The 17,234-nt window shown below is 54.7% G+C and overlaps 2 protein-coding genes across 5 annotated transcripts; both read left to right on the top strand.

The window, feature by feature from the left end:
* The first annotated feature begins 9 nt into the window (after positions 1 to 9).
* On the top strand, positions 10 to 5,783 carry LOC113983696. Of its 3 annotated transcripts, none has more exons than XM_039386428.1 (4): positions 10 to 399; positions 1,260 to 1,381; positions 1,707 to 1,779; positions 5,615 to 5,783. In XM_039386428.1, the coding sequence occupies exons 1-4, from the start codon at positions 99 to 101 to the stop codon at positions 5,743 to 5,745; spliced, it is 627 nt and encodes a 208-aa protein (XP_039242362.1). In that variant the 5' UTR covers positions 10 to 98; the 3' UTR covers positions 5,746 to 5,783. The 3 variants fall into 3 exon arrangements, 2 of the variants coding, with proteins under 2 accessions (XP_039242362.1, XP_039242361.1); XM_039386427.1 differs by lacking the exon at positions 5,615 to 5,783 and adding an exon at positions 2,494 to 3,345; XR_003539191.2 differs by lacking the exon at positions 5,615 to 5,783 and having other exon boundaries at positions 10 to 493; positions 1,707 to 1,783.
* Positions 5,784 to 7,944: 2,161 nt separating this feature from the next.
* TLE5 (TLE family member 5, transcriptional modulator) lies at positions 7,945 to 16,955 on the top strand. Of its 2 annotated transcripts, none has more exons than XM_027713090.2 (7): positions 7,945 to 8,063; positions 8,405 to 8,502; positions 9,952 to 10,015; positions 12,310 to 12,354; positions 13,636 to 13,698; positions 15,042 to 15,116; positions 15,767 to 16,955. In XM_027713090.2, exons 1-7 carry the CDS (start codon positions 8,037 to 8,039, stop codon positions 15,986 to 15,988), a joined length of 594 nt encoding a protein of 197 aa, XP_027568891.1. In that variant the 5' UTR covers positions 7,945 to 8,036; the 3' UTR covers positions 15,989 to 16,955. The 2 variants fall into 2 exon arrangements, with proteins under 2 accessions (XP_027568891.1, XP_027568892.1); XM_027713091.2 differs by having other exon boundaries at positions 15,770 to 16,955.
* Positions 16,956 to 17,234: the final 279 nt, after the last annotated feature.

A 17,234-nucleotide genomic window follows, 5' to 3' on the forward strand; every position in this document is an offset into this window, starting at 1 on the left:
TGGGCGCCTTCCGTGACCGCAGAGCCGCTGCCACCCCCCTGCCCTCCACGGGCCCATGGCCGGACCCCACTGGGCCTGTAGGGCCTTGGCGGCCGGTGATGCGACGGCGCAGGGCGGGCCCGGGCCCTGGACGATGCGGCTCCTCCCGCACCGCGCGGGGCACCCGTGGGTGCCCGAGGCCAGGCAGGCCCGACCCTGAGTGGGAAGGACCCGTCTCAGCCACAGGCCCGCGGATCTGGCCAGCCTGGCCGCCTACAGCTGCGGCAGCCCTCGGTGCAAAGGAGGAGAACGCCGAGGCCCTGCAGTGCCAGCCCAGCGCTCCCAAGCTGTGGCTGCTGCTGTCCCCTGACCACGAACCACTAGAGCCTGACGAGGACAGAGCCTGTCAGGGTGACCTCTGTGGGTGCCACCTCAGAGGCCTTCCTCACTCTGCGTCTCTCCACACAGGGGGTCTCAGCGCTGGCTTTAACCCAGGATTCCTCATTATTTCCCAGTAGGTCCCTGTTGACCTGTATACCAGGTGCTCCAGCTGGCAGCCTGATACATCCCCTCCATGCCACATCCTTACGTTCATCCTTCTGCTCCAGTGCAGCTTTATCTGTCAGAGCAGCTCTCTGGGAACCTGCCTCCAGCAGAATACCTGCCATCTGGATTCCCCATACACACATCCCTCTTGCAAGCACCTGTGGCTGCACGCCCATTGCCCTCCTTGCATGGCTGCCCAGGTCCCTCTGGCTCCATTTAAACCTGGTGCCAGTGTGCCCCAGCCAGCCATGTGCTCTCCACATAACCCTCCATACAGAAAGAAAGAACACTTGAAAATCAGAAGATTCTTTTTACCATGGCCAAATCATGCAGCAGCAGATGCTGCCAAAATCTACATGCTGCAGCTCCCATCTTCCTTTCAGACAGATGCCAGGGCTCCAGCTGTTGCAAACTGTACTGGGATGGCTGGGTACCCTGATGCAGCAGGGTCTCCTCCATCCCAGTCCAATGGATCTGTAAGTGCTGTAGTACATGCCTTTTGTTTCACATCTTTCCTCCCACAAGGAGGGGAGTAGGCAAAGCAAGACCTCTGCATATTCCATGCAGCAAGATAAACAGATACACCCTTAACTTTCCAAAGGAGAAGTCTCTTCCCACCTTTCTCTCCCCCTGCTTGTCATGCTTTCCTTACTCCATCTGGTGTTGTTTCTTTGTCTGACTTTAAACTAACTGAACCACTCAGTTTTCCAAGTCTCTTTGTCTTCTCTTTGCAGGTGCTTCTGCTGGTATTTTGGAGTTCTTACAGACACCCAACACCACCCATTCTGTCTGTATTCATGTTCCCACACCTCCTGGGCTGGGCTCACTCACCTTCCCACATCTACTCTGCCTATGGGTCTGTATCTAACCAGTCTTTTTGAAGGTCCAAAAAAGCATGATAGAGCTGTTATGTACCTGTCTTCATTGTTACCTGCCTGGCTTATTCTGTGGTTTGCCAGTCCCTACCTTGTGAGACAGAAACACAAGATACGCACAAACAACAGGTTCTGTTTTCCACTTTAATTCCACCTGCTCCTCTTATGTCTGTATTATTCTCATGAGCTGTTTGCCTCAATTAAAAGGAGATTCTAATCTTTTTTTTTATAAGTGGTTTGTCCATAGTTGGGCTTTTCACAGCATCAATACCTCCTATTCTTACGTTCTCTTACTTTCTCTTCCAGGTGCCCCACAGCCTAGAGGACTGTTACTCTCTCATCACTGATCTCTATAACCCCTGCAACACTGCTCTGACAGGCAAGTCACTTTGACCTCTTTGCGTGTTCTCAGGCTGTGAGTACAACATAGTGTGTCTGGGGTGTGCTGAAGAGTTATCTAGTTGGGATTGCTGGGCTGCTTTGAACCACGAGGCGCTATATGCTAGAAGCTATTGTTTTGGTTGTAGAAGGGAGCAGGCATTGCCAGCAGGTCAGGGATGTGATTCTGCTCCGCTCCTCAGCCTTGGTGAGGCGTCACCTGCAGCACTGGGTCCAGTTTTGGGCTCCTCAGGACAAAACAGACACAGAGCTCCTGGCGTGGGTCCAGCAGAGGCTACAAAGATGGTGAGGGGAGTGGAGCATCTCTGTTATAAGGACAGGCTGAGGGAGCCGGGCCTGTTCAGCCTGGAGAACATCAAGAGGGGATCATATCAAAGTCCATAAGTATCTGAAGGGAGAGTGTCAAGAGGGTGGACCAGGCTCTGCTCAGTGGTACTGAGCAATAGGACAATGGGCAGAAACTGATGCACAGGAAGTTCCACCAGAACACGAGGAAGAACTTTTTTACTGTGTGGGTAACCAAGCACTGGAATGGGTTACAGAGTCTCCTTCTCTGGAGATATTCAAAGGAGGAATGTGTCTGGACACAATCCTGAGTAACATGCTCAGGGCACCCAGCCTGAGCAGGGAGGTTGAACCAGATGAGCTCCACGGGTCCCTTCCAACCTGGTCTGTTCTGTGATTCTGTGTGCAGGGTGTGGCAGCTGCCCCATCCCAAGGAGCGGGATGGGAGTTGGGGGATCACACACAGGCCCTGGTAGCTCACCCTCAGGAGCCTGGAGGAAAGACCAAGGCTCAGATCACACAGCAACGTCAAAACAAAGCGGGGAGCATCACCAGGGAGCGGAGGGGAGGAGGAGGAAGCAGAGGAGTGCTCTGCCAGCGATGAGAACGAGAGAGCACAGGCAGCGCGGGTGCTGCTGCCACCAAGCCTTTGCCCAGCGGACATTCCAGCCTCCGGGCTGAACCGTGTGGGGTCAGACTCGCGGCGAACCTGGGCCCCCCGAACAGCCCTTGGGGCCCCGTGGAGGCCGTTCCTGCTCCCAGCCGAGGTGCGGGGCGGAGGCGCGGCCGGGCCCGGGGCCGCGCTCGGCAGAGCAGCGGCAGCGCGGGCACTGGATCCCCTGCACGCGGGGTCAGGCATCACCCACTGCTCTCTGGTTGCTGATGGGGACCGGGGACTGAGCTGCAGAGCAGGTGTCAAATGTTTCAGCCTCCCCCAAAATTAGTTTTACAAGCTCTTCAATTGTCTGTCACAGGAAGATGCCACAAAGAGATCTGAGTTCTCTGAAAAGTAGGGGAAAGGCACTGAGATCAAACATGCTGACAAATACAGCCTGTGACAGCAATTGCTGGATTAGTTTTTTTAAACCTTGTGTTTCACATCTGGTTTGTCATGCTGTTGTAGGTGGGCTCAGTGCGCAGTAAACTAGGATAACAAACCTACATTTTCCATGATCCTTTCATCCCCTAGGATCCCAAAGCACATCATTTAATTGCACTCAACCTGCACACAGATTTCATAAAGAAATGATGAATTAGCATAGCTGCTGCAGCATTCACATGAGTTACTAAGACACAATCTCCTTCTGCAATCAATCCAGCCTCATGCTTCAGTGTTTGTCATAAATTGAGGTCAGGAAGAAATGTTCTCCCTACCTGGAGGAGCGCTGCTGAACTAGCCAAGTACAGAAAGACTCTCAAGGGTGTAGTAATCTGTCTTCCCTGTGCAAGTCTCAGAAATTGTTGCAAATATTCATTTGATGAAGCTCCCATGCAGTAGATGGACACTGATCCTGTACAGGAGCAGGAGGAATGTGGCGCAGGGTGGCCAGGAGAGATTACCTGCCTCACACGAGGCAGGAGGAAAGCCTGGATGATCCCTTTGACCTTAAAATTGCTATCTCACTCCTCCCTTTGTCCACCAAGGGAACGACATGAGAGAGGTGAGAATCCTTGCCATGCCCACAGCACAAGTGGGCCTGATCAAGAAGCCACTCCTTTGCCCATTCCAGCCCCTGTGGATCACTCCCACCATCAGACTCAGTCTGGACGTCATATGCAGAGGGATTCACATGCTGCTTCCGGAAAATACTTGTCCAAGGAACCTACTCGTGGCCAAAGGGCCAGTGGATTCCCCTGGACCTCCCGACCATGTTATAGCTCCAAATTTCCTGCTTATCTCCCACCAAATGCCTCAGGGACACCACCCAGAGCTAAGTCCTTTTCTGAAGCTTGATACTGACCCAGCCCTGTCCAGGGAACATGCAGATTCAGGCATCCTTGCTATGTGCTTCCTAATCACAGCTCAGCTGCAAAATCCCTTTTCTACTTCCTGCAAGGAGTGTGAACTGTTCCTTGCACTTTGGCTGGTAAAAAGGATAATTACCCCTAATCAGTCTGCAGCAAAAACATAGGCCACAGCAGAAGGGAGGGGTGGGGGTCAGCCACCATGAGAAATGGAACCCAATTATTTCAAGTCACTGATAAAGTGGGATCACAAAAGGTAGAAACGTTTTACCAGCTGTAAAAAGCCTGCCCAGACCAAGGCTTTTCTTGGAGAAAGGCCCTTTCTGCCTACGAGTGATTCCTGGCCGTGCACATCCAGGGGCCGTTTCCCATTTTTCTTCTTGGTGCGGGTGGGGAATTTGGGCCAGTGCTGGCCAGTGACGGGGGGCGAGGGGCAGCTCTGTTGAATGGCATCTGTGCACTGCCGGTGCCACGTTCGTGGGGCGGGCAGTGCTGGCTGCCACAGGTCCTCCTCACCTCCCTGCGAGCCTGTGCTGCCCATGCAGCCCCAGTGCTCATCGCAGCTCTTTGCTGCTGCGGGGAGACCTGTGTGGCTCATAATGGCAGCAGGAGAGTTGGGAGGTGGTGAGGGAGAGGAGGAAACAGCCCCTTATGTGAAAAATACTGCAGAGGCAGATCGCTTGTAAATCACTCTCAGACCTGCCCGGCCCTTGCCTCATGTCTGACTGATTGTATTATGCTCTCTGGAGAAAGTTTAATATAAAAAGCCAATAATCCCCATGATAAGAGGAGTGATAAGGGACAGTGTGGCCTCAGATCCCACTAGCGCTGACCTGGATGTGGCAGGGGGCCTTCCTCCTCACCCCCACCAGCCCTGGCCTCCCCAGCCCAGCCAGGCAGCATGGACCTGGCAGGGTTGCCAGTGGGCAGGAACTGCAGGCCAGAGCCAAACTGCAGGGCTGGGCAAAGCAGAAGTCAGCCCCACTGCTGGCAAAGAGGGGCTGGGGAAGCAGGGAGGGAGGAAGGGAGAAGTCTGTGAGCCCCAGTAGCGTGGCATGGGGCCAGCTGTGGCTAATAGCCCACAAGCTGCCAACCACTGTGTCTTATAAAATACCTCAGATGTCTGAATATGGGGTGGCAGTGGGAGATGACAAGCTGCAAACCCAGGTTTTGCATCCTGGAGAGGGACTGGGATTTGTAAGCAGGTGGCTAACAAATGTGGTATTGATGGCAGCTGAAGTTTAATGAGTTTGGTGAGTCTCAGCCCTGTTTCTACTGGAAAGAGTCCACAGCATTCAAACCACAACTGAGAAGCAAAGGAGGAATTGCTGGCTGAACCACCCCACCTCCAGTGGGGTCCTTGTCTGTGCCACCCTGAGGTGTGCAGTGCCTCAGAAAGCCTAAGCTCCTCAGACTTGATCATGCAAAGCACCTGTGTATGTGGTCAGCTTTAGGTGATGGGACTCAAGCGAGGTCCTGAGGCTGTGGAGAAAGGAAAAAACCTTCCTTGTCTCAGGGCCTGAATTGCTGCTATGACTTTTTTATTTCTTCCTCTTTAATTCCAGGTAAAAGAGACAGTATTCTCAGGCAAAAAGTAGGATCTCAGAGCCTACATTTTCATTGTAATGACAGCATGGATTTCACCTTGTGTCCAGAGCTTCAGAGAAGAAAATGTCTGTACAACTTCTCTCCTTGAATCAGTTCTGGAGTGGAATATAATATCTGAATAATTTACAGAGGCTCTTCATTATACAGATTTATTTTTGGCAGCTTTGTTAGACTGCTCCTTTTAGGAACTAATAGGAAGTTTCTCTGGTTCCATTAGGACATCCCTGTACAAATCCTTCCATCTGGGACCAGGGACTGGGACAGCTTATTGCTCCATTAGCAATGCAAAATATAAACTCCTGGTCCTTGGGTAACCAGGCTCCAGTCCAGTGGCCAGATGAGTAAGGATGTCCCTAAACCTGCCATCTCACAGGAAGTGGGAGCAATGGCAAGATCTTCCCTCTGTGGACAGGAGATCAGTATGGAGGCACAGGAGAGGTCTGGTCCTGCACCAGCTCCAAGCAGGAAGTTGCTCCTGCTTTCCAGCCAGACTGTATTGACCCCCACTGACACACATAGGCTACTGCCTGGGCAAGGCTAGAATTCCCCCTTCTTCAGATGCAGATGCATTCCTGGCTGGAAATAGGCCCATTAAAAAGTCATTTACCAGGCACAAGTGAGTTTGTGTTCCCCTGGATTGGGATTTGCCAAGATTATACCATAAATCAGTGTGTTTCCTGGAAGAATGTAAGGAGGGAAAAAAAAAAAAAAAAAAGATAAAATGGAACATTTTGTAGCCAACAGAAAAGCCAATAAAGGAACATTTCTTTTCCCGCTTGGAATGGAGCAACTGCAAGCTGCTGCAAGGGGAGGGATGGCAGTGCAGGGCAGTGTGAGCAGGGCACCCGTGCCTGCTCCAGGATGGGGGAAGAGGACAACGATGACCTGGTCTGGTCTCCTGCACACACTGACTACAAACTGCATCTCTCTGCCATTGAACAGAGCCTGAGCTGGGGTGGCTCAGTTTCTCTACATGTAAAATGGGGGACCAGGAGGCCAGCCCGCTGGGGGAAGACTGTCTGCCCTGTTTTCCAACCTTTATTCTGTCGGGACACAAAGCCTGCCTGCACTATTAATAATCCTTGGCATGAAGCTGTCACAGTTTCCACTAATATGGAGATGCTGAAGTGAAAAAGCTACTGCACAACATGCAGGAGGTGTCACAATAACTCAGCTGCTATATTGTTCTCTTTAAAAATAAATACCACAACAGGCCAGCCCACATTGCTGGAGTCATGACGTGTGGGGTTTTATTTTTAATCAGAAAATGTACTGATTTTTAAAGATAGACACAGAGCAGCATCTGAATGTGATGAAAGTTCCCTGTGCACTCTCACACACCAGCTATGTTCCTGCCTGTTATTCTCCGGATGGTTTCCAAGGACCTGATCCCGCCTCAGCACAGGCACATTTGTGTGTGTGGCTTTTCAAGTGGCCCCATGGCAACCAAGTCCTTCCAGAAATAAAGGTTGTGGCTGAATTCCCCATCTCACTGCTCTCTGTGGGGAGACAGTTGATCCCTCAGGACACAAATTGCAGGGTCCACTCCTCAGGCAGCAGATTTAGGACCAAACTTTGCATCCAGAGCAGAATACTCCGTTGCAGGTGAATTACCTTTCCTTTGCCTTCCTTCATGCTCAGCAAAAGCATTTCGCACTGAAATAAAGCAAAACGAACCCCTGAGTAAAAAATACCCTGCCTGTTCTGCTCGGGGAAGGACGTCAAATGAGCTGCGAAGGGCGAGGAGCTTCATTGCCCGGCAAGGGCCCGTCTAGAGTCCTCGGCCTGCTGCCGGACCAGCCGGGCCCCGGGCCTGCCCCGCGAGCTCCGTGATCTGGCCCGGGCCAACGCCGCGGCCTCCGCCGGGCTGGGCTCGGGTCCTGCCTCGGCCGCGGCGGCGAGGAGCGGCCCGGGGAACGGGCCGAGGCACCGGGAGGGTGCGGTGGGCTGGGCAGTCCCGACCGGGGCGCGGGGAGGAGACGTCGGCAGGGAGAGGCCCGTCCCGACCGCAGCGGGCAGGGCACGGACCGACCCCAGGCCGGTGTCCGCGGCCGCCGACGCCGCGCGGCGGGGGCGGGGACCGGCGGGGGCGGAGGCGGCCGTGGGCCCGCCCGGCCCGGGGAGGCGGTGGCGGCGGTGGCAGGTGGTGCCGAGCAGCCGCAGGACGGAGCCGGAGCCGCAGCCGCCATTAGACAATAGGCGCCGGCGGCGGGAGCGGCGCGGGGCGAGCGGCGCGGCCGGGGCGGGGCGGCCGCGGGGCCGGGGTGGCCGGACCCGGCGCGGACAAAGGCGGCGGCGCGGGGAGCCGGGGCGGGAGCAGAAGCGGGCGGCGGCACCATCACCGGGCCGCTCCGTGCGGGGACCGAGCCGCAGCCTGACATGATGTTTCCACAAAGCCGGCACTCGGTACGACACGGCCGGGGCCGGAGCGGCCGCGGGGCGGGGCCGGGCACCGGCGGGGCCGCGGGACGGCGCGGGGGCCGCCCGGCCTCTCTTGGCGGCCCCGGCGGAGTCGAGGTGATCGAGCGCCTCCCGCCGCCGGCAGCCGGGGCCGTACCGAGGGGCGGCCGAGCCGGAGGCAGCGCCCGGAGAACGGGCCCCACGGGTGACCTTGGGCGCGTCCACGGCCCGAGCGCTGGGCCCCGCCGGGGGCTCAGCCCCCGGTGCGGCGGGAGCGGGGCGGACTCGGGGCGGGGGGGCCGGGCGGCCGCCGGCCCCAGCCCTAGCGCTGTCTCCTGTTGTTCAAGGGCTCCTCTCACCTGCCGCAGCAGCTGAAGTTCACGACCTCCGACTCCTGCGACCGCATCAAAGACGAGTTCCAGCTGCTGCAGGCCCAGTACCACAGGTACGTGCTCCCAGCGGGCCCGGGGCTGTCCCGCAGCTCTGCTGGGCTGGCTGGCGACGCGCAGGAATCGCTGCGATTCTTCTGCTCGTTGCTTCACTGCGTGGACCGAATGAGAACACGGGGGAGGGGACCCGGTCGCATAGCTTGGAACACCTTTGGCTGGAGGAGGACCTCGGGCAGGGGGTTAGTCATGTCCACATGGGAGCCCAGCGACGAGAATGCACATTCCCCTCTCCGGCCAAGGTCTTTCCTCCGAGCCCTGCTCAGCCAGGACTGCAGGGATGGTTGCCAGGCCTCCCGCCTCTTGCTGGGAGTTTTCCTCAGTTCTTATTGCTGGCTGCCATTCTGGGACTGCAAATGCTGCAGGGAGCACTTAAATCCAAAAGCTTATGCTTTTCTCTGTGTGTATGCGTGTGCGTGTGTGTAAATATTTCTTCTGACCCAAAAGCTGGCTTGAGACGATCTGTTACTTTGCGTGTGTGTGTCTGAAATAAACGTGATGCTCTTGTGTTAAAGTGACCCGGTGATGCCCTCTGCCACAGCCCCGTGTGTGCATTGCTGCCATGTGGTTGCAATGTCCCCCAGCCCAGGCTCTGCCTGCAGCCAAGTCACAAGTTTGTGGTGGTGTCATTCTGGCAGGAGCAGGCAGAAAAACTGCTGGGAAGTGGCCATTTCCTGGTGTCCCTGTGTCTTGGCAGTGCCATCGAGGGAGTAGGGCAGCCCAAGGAATGTGCCTGCTGAAAGACAAGGTTTCCCCTTACCCCACTCTTCCCCCTTGGACTTAATCTGCTTGAGAAGGAGCAGGTTTTGTGTAGGTGAAGCTGTTTCTTGTTTGAAACATAAAGCCACAGCACATGCCGGCTGCAGTTGCTCTGTGGGTGAGTTGGAGTCTCATAAAACACTGGGAGCAGCGGCACATTCTCTGAAGAATTTAGGGGAAGAGGAAAAATCCTTCCTTCTGGAGGGATGTGCTGCACTTCGGCCTCCCCCCCACCATCCAGAAGTGGGGCTGGCTTTGGTTTTGATGTTATATTGGAGCATCCCTTGAGTGCTGCAGACAGGCCTGTGCCAGAAGCCATCCCCACCTGCCAGTGATCCACTGAGGAATGGCAAACACCTCCCTGGGCAGCCAGCTCTGCTTCTGCCCAGCACTCTCCTTCCTGTGGAACAAATTTGCCTGAGGGCAGTCAGTGTTCAGCTGGCGGATAGCCCCGTGTCCTTCTCCTGAGTGTGTGTTGGTGGGACTCCAGCTGGGAAGGTGGGAGCAGGCTCTGTGCAGTCACTGCTGTGCACAGCGTGGCCCAGCTCTGGCCGCCGTTTGAAGTCCAGATAGAGATGTCCAAGGAGCCAGCCTGGCCAGGATGAGGCCGTGCAGGAAGCAGCTGCTCTGTAGCAATCAACTCTCTCACCTCCTGTTTGTGGTTTTCTTACTGTGTTCTGGCTTTTCAGCTTGAAGTTGGAATGTGACAAACTAGCCAGTGAGAAATCGGAGATGCAGCGTCACTACGTCATGGTAAGGACCAGCCCTGGATGCCAAGAGCGTGTGGGTGGCGACTCCAGTGCGAGCAGGTGCCAGTGCCGGCAGGGAGCCTGTGCCCCGCAGAGCCCCGGGGCTCTCAGCAGGGCTGGCAGTGGCTTTTCTGAAAATGGGGCTGTTCTTTATTTTGTGGTGGCTGCATGCAGTGGATTGTCAAAATGTGGGGAAGTAGCAGAGAATATTTTGATGTAGAAAACTGAGCCCAGTGGCTGACTGCTTGATGGGTCCTTGGCCTTGCTCCCTGCGCCCAGGGGAAGTGACAGCTCTTACAGACCTGAGAATGGGTTGCAAGGTGCTGGTGTGCAGGCATCTGGGTACTCTGGGAGGATGACAGCCAATGAGAGACAAAGCAGTGCTCCAAAAAGCTGGGAAACCCCACAATCCTGGTGCGATGTTGGAAGCAGAAACCAGCTTCTGTGCAAGAGCGAAACCCTGTGCACCTTCTGGTGACCCCACAGCCTTGCAGAGCCGTGGTGCTGAGTGCTGGCGTGTCTCTCCAGCACGCGTGTCCCAGCACGGAATGTGCAAATCCTGGGGCAGTGCCTGGTAAAGGCATGAGACATGGTGCCATGTGCGGGCAGCAGGCTTAGCTGTGGCTTTCCAAAGAGAAATCTGCCAGGAAACAGCTGTGTTCTGGTAGGCAGGGTGACGGTTTGCCTGCCAGGTAATACTTCTGGAACGGCCCTTGTAGCAGAAAGGAGGGATGCCAGGCAGGACTGTGGTCTCTTCCTTTCCTATCATAGAGTTAGCAGGAGGCTATGATATTGTCCATGAAGATGAACTGGTGCCTGCTTGCCAGCTGCTGCACCTGCCCTGGAAGGAAGAGATAAGATGTAGAAATTAATATAGCGGCACCTCGGAGTGGAGTTAGGACTTTAAAACCAGAAATAAGGGAGCTGGCCCCTCCATCCTCCTGTACAGCCTGTGTGCCCAGACTCTGAGGCTGTGGGGAGCAAGGTGTGCTTGGGGCTGGGGACAAGGAGAAGAGGTCACAGCTTTCCTTGCATATTAAATGGGAAAGTCTGCCCCATTCTCACTGGTAAACAATTGCTTCTGGGGCCTTGCAGTCTGCATGGAGACCCTCATCTCCAGATGTGGCTGAGATATATTTTGTCCCCTTAATACTAACAGTCACCAGAATTGATTCAGGTTCCCATCAGCAGCAGAGGGGAAGGGCTGTTACTCGTGGTGCAGTGCTCAAGGCTTTGCAGGCACAGGAGCTCCTGCCTCATCTGCGTGGCTGAGCTGGAGTCGCGCAGAGCTGCTGCCGCTCCCCACCACAGCAAGTCACAGGAAGCAAAGAGGAGGGTTTCTGTGAATGTGCAAAGCTGCTACAGCTGCTCTGATTTTTGAATAAGTCACAATTGGCAGCTTGGGGGTCGAGCTTCTCCTTCCTGCTTAGTTTTCAGAATGCAAAGAAGCCTTGAGAGCCTACAGCAGCATTAGAGCAGGCTGAGATCATGCCGATACCAAGCTGGGCACTTCTCAGACTTGTGGCGTCGGTACCAGAATGCCAGTGATCCCCTTGAATTAAATGAGCACAGATGGGGATTTTTCTTTCCATTTGGAAAAATTAAGATTGCACTCTGCAAGCTGCAGGAGGAGGTTTCTAAACTCTCGAACATCAGCCTTATAACCACTTCTTCCAGGGGTCAGGAATTAGCTTCTCCTGCCAACAGATTGTAGCTGCCTGTTGCTGCTATGCAGGGGTTTTCTGGGTGAATTGGTTTTGTATGGAGGGGAGGTTTCCACATAACTTCTTCCCAAACAGCTGAAGCTGTGCGTAGCTGGATGTGTTACTTGCTAGATGAAGTCCAGTTGTGATCTCTTCTATTTGCTGCTGAAGCAGCCATGCGGGCTTTAGGGTACTGGCCAGGCAAAGCTTGCAGACTCAGCCTCCCTCTCTTTTGACTGTGGATGTAGCATTGCACACTCTCACCTTGATGCAGACTGTGGAAAGTTGTCTGTGAGGGGCCCAGCTGGCAAGTCTCCAGGTCTCTGTCTGCAGCAGCATGAGGCTGGAGCCGGGTGGACAGGGACCACCTGGGCTCAGGGCTCTGCTTTAGAGCTGGAGGGGGTCTCTGTGCGTGCCTCCTGCTGTCTTTGTTTCCCAGGGCTGGCCTCTGCTCTCCTTCCATCCATGCCCAGTTTTTGTAGAAGACCCTGCCAGAAATGCAGTGGTAGCTCCCAGCACTGCTGTATGGAGCCATTTTACCTGGTGGAGACTTGACTTAACAATTTGTTTTGTTCTCTTCTCTCCTGGTCTACAGTACTATGAGATGTCCTATGGGCTGAATATTGAAATGCACAAACAGGTAGGGGAAAAAGCATTTCCAAGTGCTCTAATTCCTGGGGAAGGTGGTTGTCTGTTGGGTGTTGCTCCCTGTCACTTCAGCGGTATTTCAGGAACTAGAAATGCCATGAGCCTGTAAAATGTCAGAGCTGCCTTTGAAATGCAGGGTCCCCCCACCTCTCAGGATCACAGTGCTGGACTGAGAGCTCTCACCCTGGGCTCTGGGCACCCTGTGGTTCTGCTCAGGGCCTGAACAGGTATTTAAGCATCAGACAGGGCAGTGCAGGCAGGATCTGGAGCTGTGGCTTGGAGACTGTGCGGCAGCTTGGATAAGTTTGCTCATTACCCTCACTGATGGTTAAGTTGTTAATTACCCTCAGTGAGTAATTACCTGTGGTATTAACAACATGAGCCTTCTCTGAGCCTGTCTCTCTCTGGCTCCAGCTCCAGTCACAAAGTTGGCTGCATGTCATGACTCAGTTATAAGCCTCTTAGCACAGTTCTGCTCCCCACAAAGGCACTTGGTGCTTCTGATCTCATTGCCCTTGTTGCTAAGCCCAGGAGACTGGCTTTCCTGGGAAAACCTGCATCTTGTTGAAGAATCTGAGCCACAAATCCTCACTGCTGTCCCGTGAATGTCTCCCAGCCTAGTCTGCTTCCCTGTGGTGCTGGTGGGGTCCCCTCTGCTGTTTTTGGTGTGTGCCTAAACTCTTTGGCTCTGTATTTCTTTTGATGCCACTGGAAAGTGATTTGCAAAGGACTGGTAGCTTCACTATTTGCCAGGAGGAAAGCATTTAATACCCCAGAACTTGCCATTGCTTATGTGAGGGTAGTGAGGAAGCTGCCCAGCCCCTCTGGTCTCCCTGAGTAGCCCCAGTCCAGCAGCTCAGCTACAGGAAGGAGGAGTCTGAGGAGGGATTTCGATGGAAGCAGCACATGTGTCTGTCTGTATCTACATGGCAAATGTAACTCAACACATCCCCACCTGGGTCTATAGTAAGTTTCCTATCTAGTTGCCCCCAATTTGTTAAATGAAAGTCGGAGACCTGGAGAAGAAAGAGAATATTTGCTCTTTGCAGACAGCAGCACCAATTCATTTAACTGTACAGGGAGGTGCCTCAGGGGTGAGGTGACCCCCATGGCACCAGAACGCTGCCAGCATCTTTCTGAGGAGAGGATGTTTTCTTAGGGCCATTTGGTGACTCAGGGCTGGGCTGGGGAGGAGGAAGGTGGGGCAGCTGGTGCTGTGGGTGCTCAGTCCCGAGCTGCCTGACCTTTCCTCTCCGTTCTTCCCACCTTTTAGGCTGAAATCGTCAAGAGGCTAAATGGGATTTGTGCACAGGTTCTGCCCTACCTTTCACAAGAGGTGAGTTCCCCAGCTTGGAGGTGTGTTGGCAGAGGGGAGTAGAGGCCCCTGTTCTGCTGCAGCCAACGAGGTGTCACAGCCCTCTGGCACAGGCAGCTCCCCACCCCTGGTCTAGGAAACCTCATTGCTTGCTCTCTGTCCCTGCACAGGGACCAGCCCTTCAAGGCAGTTTTGGCTCCTCGAGCGCTGTGTGGTGGGTAATGTGCCTGTCTGTCCCTTTTGTGGTGGCTGTGGACAAAGATGGGCTCTGGTCTCTCCTACCTGTGGTTCCTGAGTCATCAGCCACTTCTGCATGGTCAGTGGGAGCTTTGGGTGCTAACTGGGGTACGATGCTTAAAAAAATACCTCTGTGTGGCTCCTTGAGATCTGATTTCTCTGCCTCGTTAATTAATGCTGCTGATGGGCTCCTCCCACTCCCCTTAGAAATTAATGGGGGGGGCACGTTGGGAGTTGTTGCCTGAGGCGAGGGGAAGATGAAAGACCTCTAATGCTGTATCTTTCCATCTCCCCATGGAGGCTGAGCTCTGGGCAGTTCTCCTGGCAATTTGGTCGGGACTAGTTGGGGATGGAGGCTTCTTGCTTGGGGTCAATGATGGACTTGGGGCACAGGCTCTGTTTTTCCCACCCACCTGTTCTTGGGAAGGACAAAGTGGCTTGCTGATCAGATCAGAGCTGCCTAATAACTAAGCCACAACTAAACCTTTTGCATCTTAATGCAATCCCTACCCTGTCCTGCTGCCAAAATGGAAAGAAAATTCCCCTTGCTAGAGTGCAGTGGACAGGCCTGGTGCTGAGACCTTGTGCTCTCCAATGAGAAAGTACAGTTGTCCTTTATAATTTTTAAGTACATGATACAGCCATTTTTCCTGCCTGTGTTTGGAGCACCCAGTTGCTGCAGTTGGGATATGGGATGTGTCCCAAGGACTAGAGAGCTTCCCAAGCGCTTCTGCTTTTATGACTCGTTTTGTTTGTTAGAGGGTCTGTGTAGGTGAAGGGCGGCAGGATGAGAGATGTTGCCCACCTTGGAGCCCTTCTGGCCAAGGATTGCTGGGCCTCTGCAGAGCAGGACGAGGGTGGGAGTAGAAGGGGACCTGCTCAACCCTGTGATGAGGAAATGGATGAGACAAATGTGCTTCTTTCCCTGCTCCTTGCTGCCATGGGCCTCAGTGTGAGGCCCTTGTCATGGGTGAAGTGTGTGCAGGTGTCTCCAGCTGTGGGGGTAACCAGCCTGTTTCTGACATGACACCTCAGTGTGAGCAGCACGTACGTGTGTGTGAGACCCCTGTTCTGCTTTCCAGTGGCACTGGAAATGACCCTGAATTCCTCTGTTTTCTCCACACCAGCATCAGCAGCAAGTCCTGGGAGCCATTGAACGAGCTAAGCAGGTTACGGCACCAGAACTGAACTCCATCATCCGTGTACGTGATGCATGTTTAGTTTGGGTTCAGAGGGATGGAAGTTGGTATCTTTGACCTTTGAGACGGAGCTGGGCCATGGAGTGGTGACCTGGGGATGTATCTGGCCTGCTGGGAGCAGGCTGTGCTGTGCACAGTGCTGCAGCTGCAGGTGCTGGGCTGGCTGTGCTGGAACAGGGCTGGTTCCATCCAGGCTTGCTGTGACCGAGGCCACGGGTTTGCAGGGGAGCAGGGATCCCTCCTCTGTCTCAGCAGGGTGCAAGGAGAGGAGCTTTGGTTTTGAGCAGGAACCGAAGCAGCTCCTTGGCATGAAAACACCATCTGCTCTTGGTCAAGGTTGTGAGGGCTTTAACTGCATCCTTGGAACAAGCTAGAGTCTGATGCCAGATGTCCTGTGGCGTAGGGGCTGTGTGTTGTGCTGGGGACACACTGTTGAGTCTTCTCTTGAGGGTGTCACAGCCCCAGGACTCTAGAATCTCTTTTCCCACCTGCCCTGAGGCTGCGATGCTCTCCAGGACCCTGAGGTCTCTGGTTTAAGCTTGATTTCTGGCACAGTGTGTTTGGGCATTCCAGAACCTTAGGTTGGGGTCCAAGTGCACTCAAAATGACAATATCCCTGTTCTGTCTTTCTGTCTGTCCATCATTCTCTACAGCAGCAGCTTCAAGCTCACCAGCTGTCGCAGCTCCAAGCCCTCGCTCTGCCTCTGACTCCACTCCCCGTGGGCCTCCAGCCCCCATCCCTCCCTGCTGTCAGTGCCGGCACTGGGCTCCTCTCACTCTCGGCCCTGGGCTCTCAGGCTCACCTCTCCAAGGAGGACAAGAATGGCCATGACGGGGATGCCCACCAAGATGACGATGGGGAGAAATCGGATTAGAGGGGCTGGGGGGAGGGGGCCGTCTGGGGAGAGGGGGTGGGTTAATGCAAGATGCAGTATCTCTCTCTAGTTGCTGTGCAGCAGAATTGCGGGACTTGTGTTTGGTGGCAGCTTGCCAGGCCCGTTCCCATGGGCAGCAGGGCCTGGCCGATGCCCCCACCGCCATCCCCACGGGCAGGCTGCTGCACAGCAATGCAAGCGCCATAGCAGTAACCATGTGGCCGATCATGCTCCCCCTGTGCCCAGCCTGGCTTCCCTGTCCCTCCTCCCACCCTGTCATAGAGCCAAGCCAGAACCTGGCTTGGGCTGCTCTGGGGCCACTTGCCCCCCTGGCTGTCCCAGCTCCTCGGTGCCATGTGGCTCCCCTCTGCCCGCTGCTCCCCCCTCGGTATTTAAAGATTGCCCCTGATCCTAAAAGTTCTGCACAACTCCCTGCTGGGATCCCTGGCCCAGAACAATCTCCTCCCTCCCCAGGCGCTCTTGGTCTCGTCGCATCGCCCTGGCCCTGTCTCCCCCACACCCCTCCTGCACTAATACCAGGCTGGCGCCTTGCTGTTCTGCATGTACCTGTTCTTAACCATCTCTGGCTGCCAGGGTTTGGCCCTGGGCTGGAGGGGGAGCCTGTGCCACCTACTCCCCCTCAGCACAGCACTCAGCTTTGGAGCCCAGGCAGTTGGGCAGAGGGGCAGGCAGACCGAGAGCCTTCCCTGGCCTCCCCCTCCCTGTGCCCCTGCCCTGTGTAGAGGATACAGCAGCTTTCTCTGTTCTTATCCGTGCGCTAGCGTGTCTTCTTAAAAAACAAAAATGGAAAAAAAATAATCTGGTGTTTGTATATAGTCCTTTAGAAAGATCTTGTTTTGCTTTTTGTGTTTAATCACTTGACCTATAATAAGAGGAACTGAAAATGCTGTATCAAGGACGTACAAGCTGTGCCTTTCAAATAAAGAAATAAGAAGGTTGGTTAAAACTGTGACTTGCTGCCACTTTCTTGCTGCCTTTGGTAGGACTTTACTTCCCTCCTCCTGTTCCTCCAGATAGGGATATCAGTTGGGGAGACCAGTTAGTTTTGCTGGTTCACCTTGGACTCTGCTTTGGTTTCCATGTGTGTTGTGGGAGGTGTCTGGGAGGAGCAGCCCCCCCTCCTCCAGATGGTAGCATATCCCAGACTATTCCCTGCCTCGCTTGTTGGATGCACTGCTCTCCGTCTCTGGAGGTTTCTCTGTCAGCCAGGAGGAGCAGGGTTAAC

The sequence above is a fragment of the Pipra filicauda genome, unplaced genomic scaffold (assembly GCF_003945595.2).
Source record: "Pipra filicauda isolate LSUMZ 115617 unplaced genomic scaffold, ASM394559v2 scaffold482_size497672_pilon, whole genome shotgun sequence".
NCBI lineage: Eukaryota > Metazoa > Chordata > Aves > Passeriformes > Pipridae > Pipra > Pipra filicauda.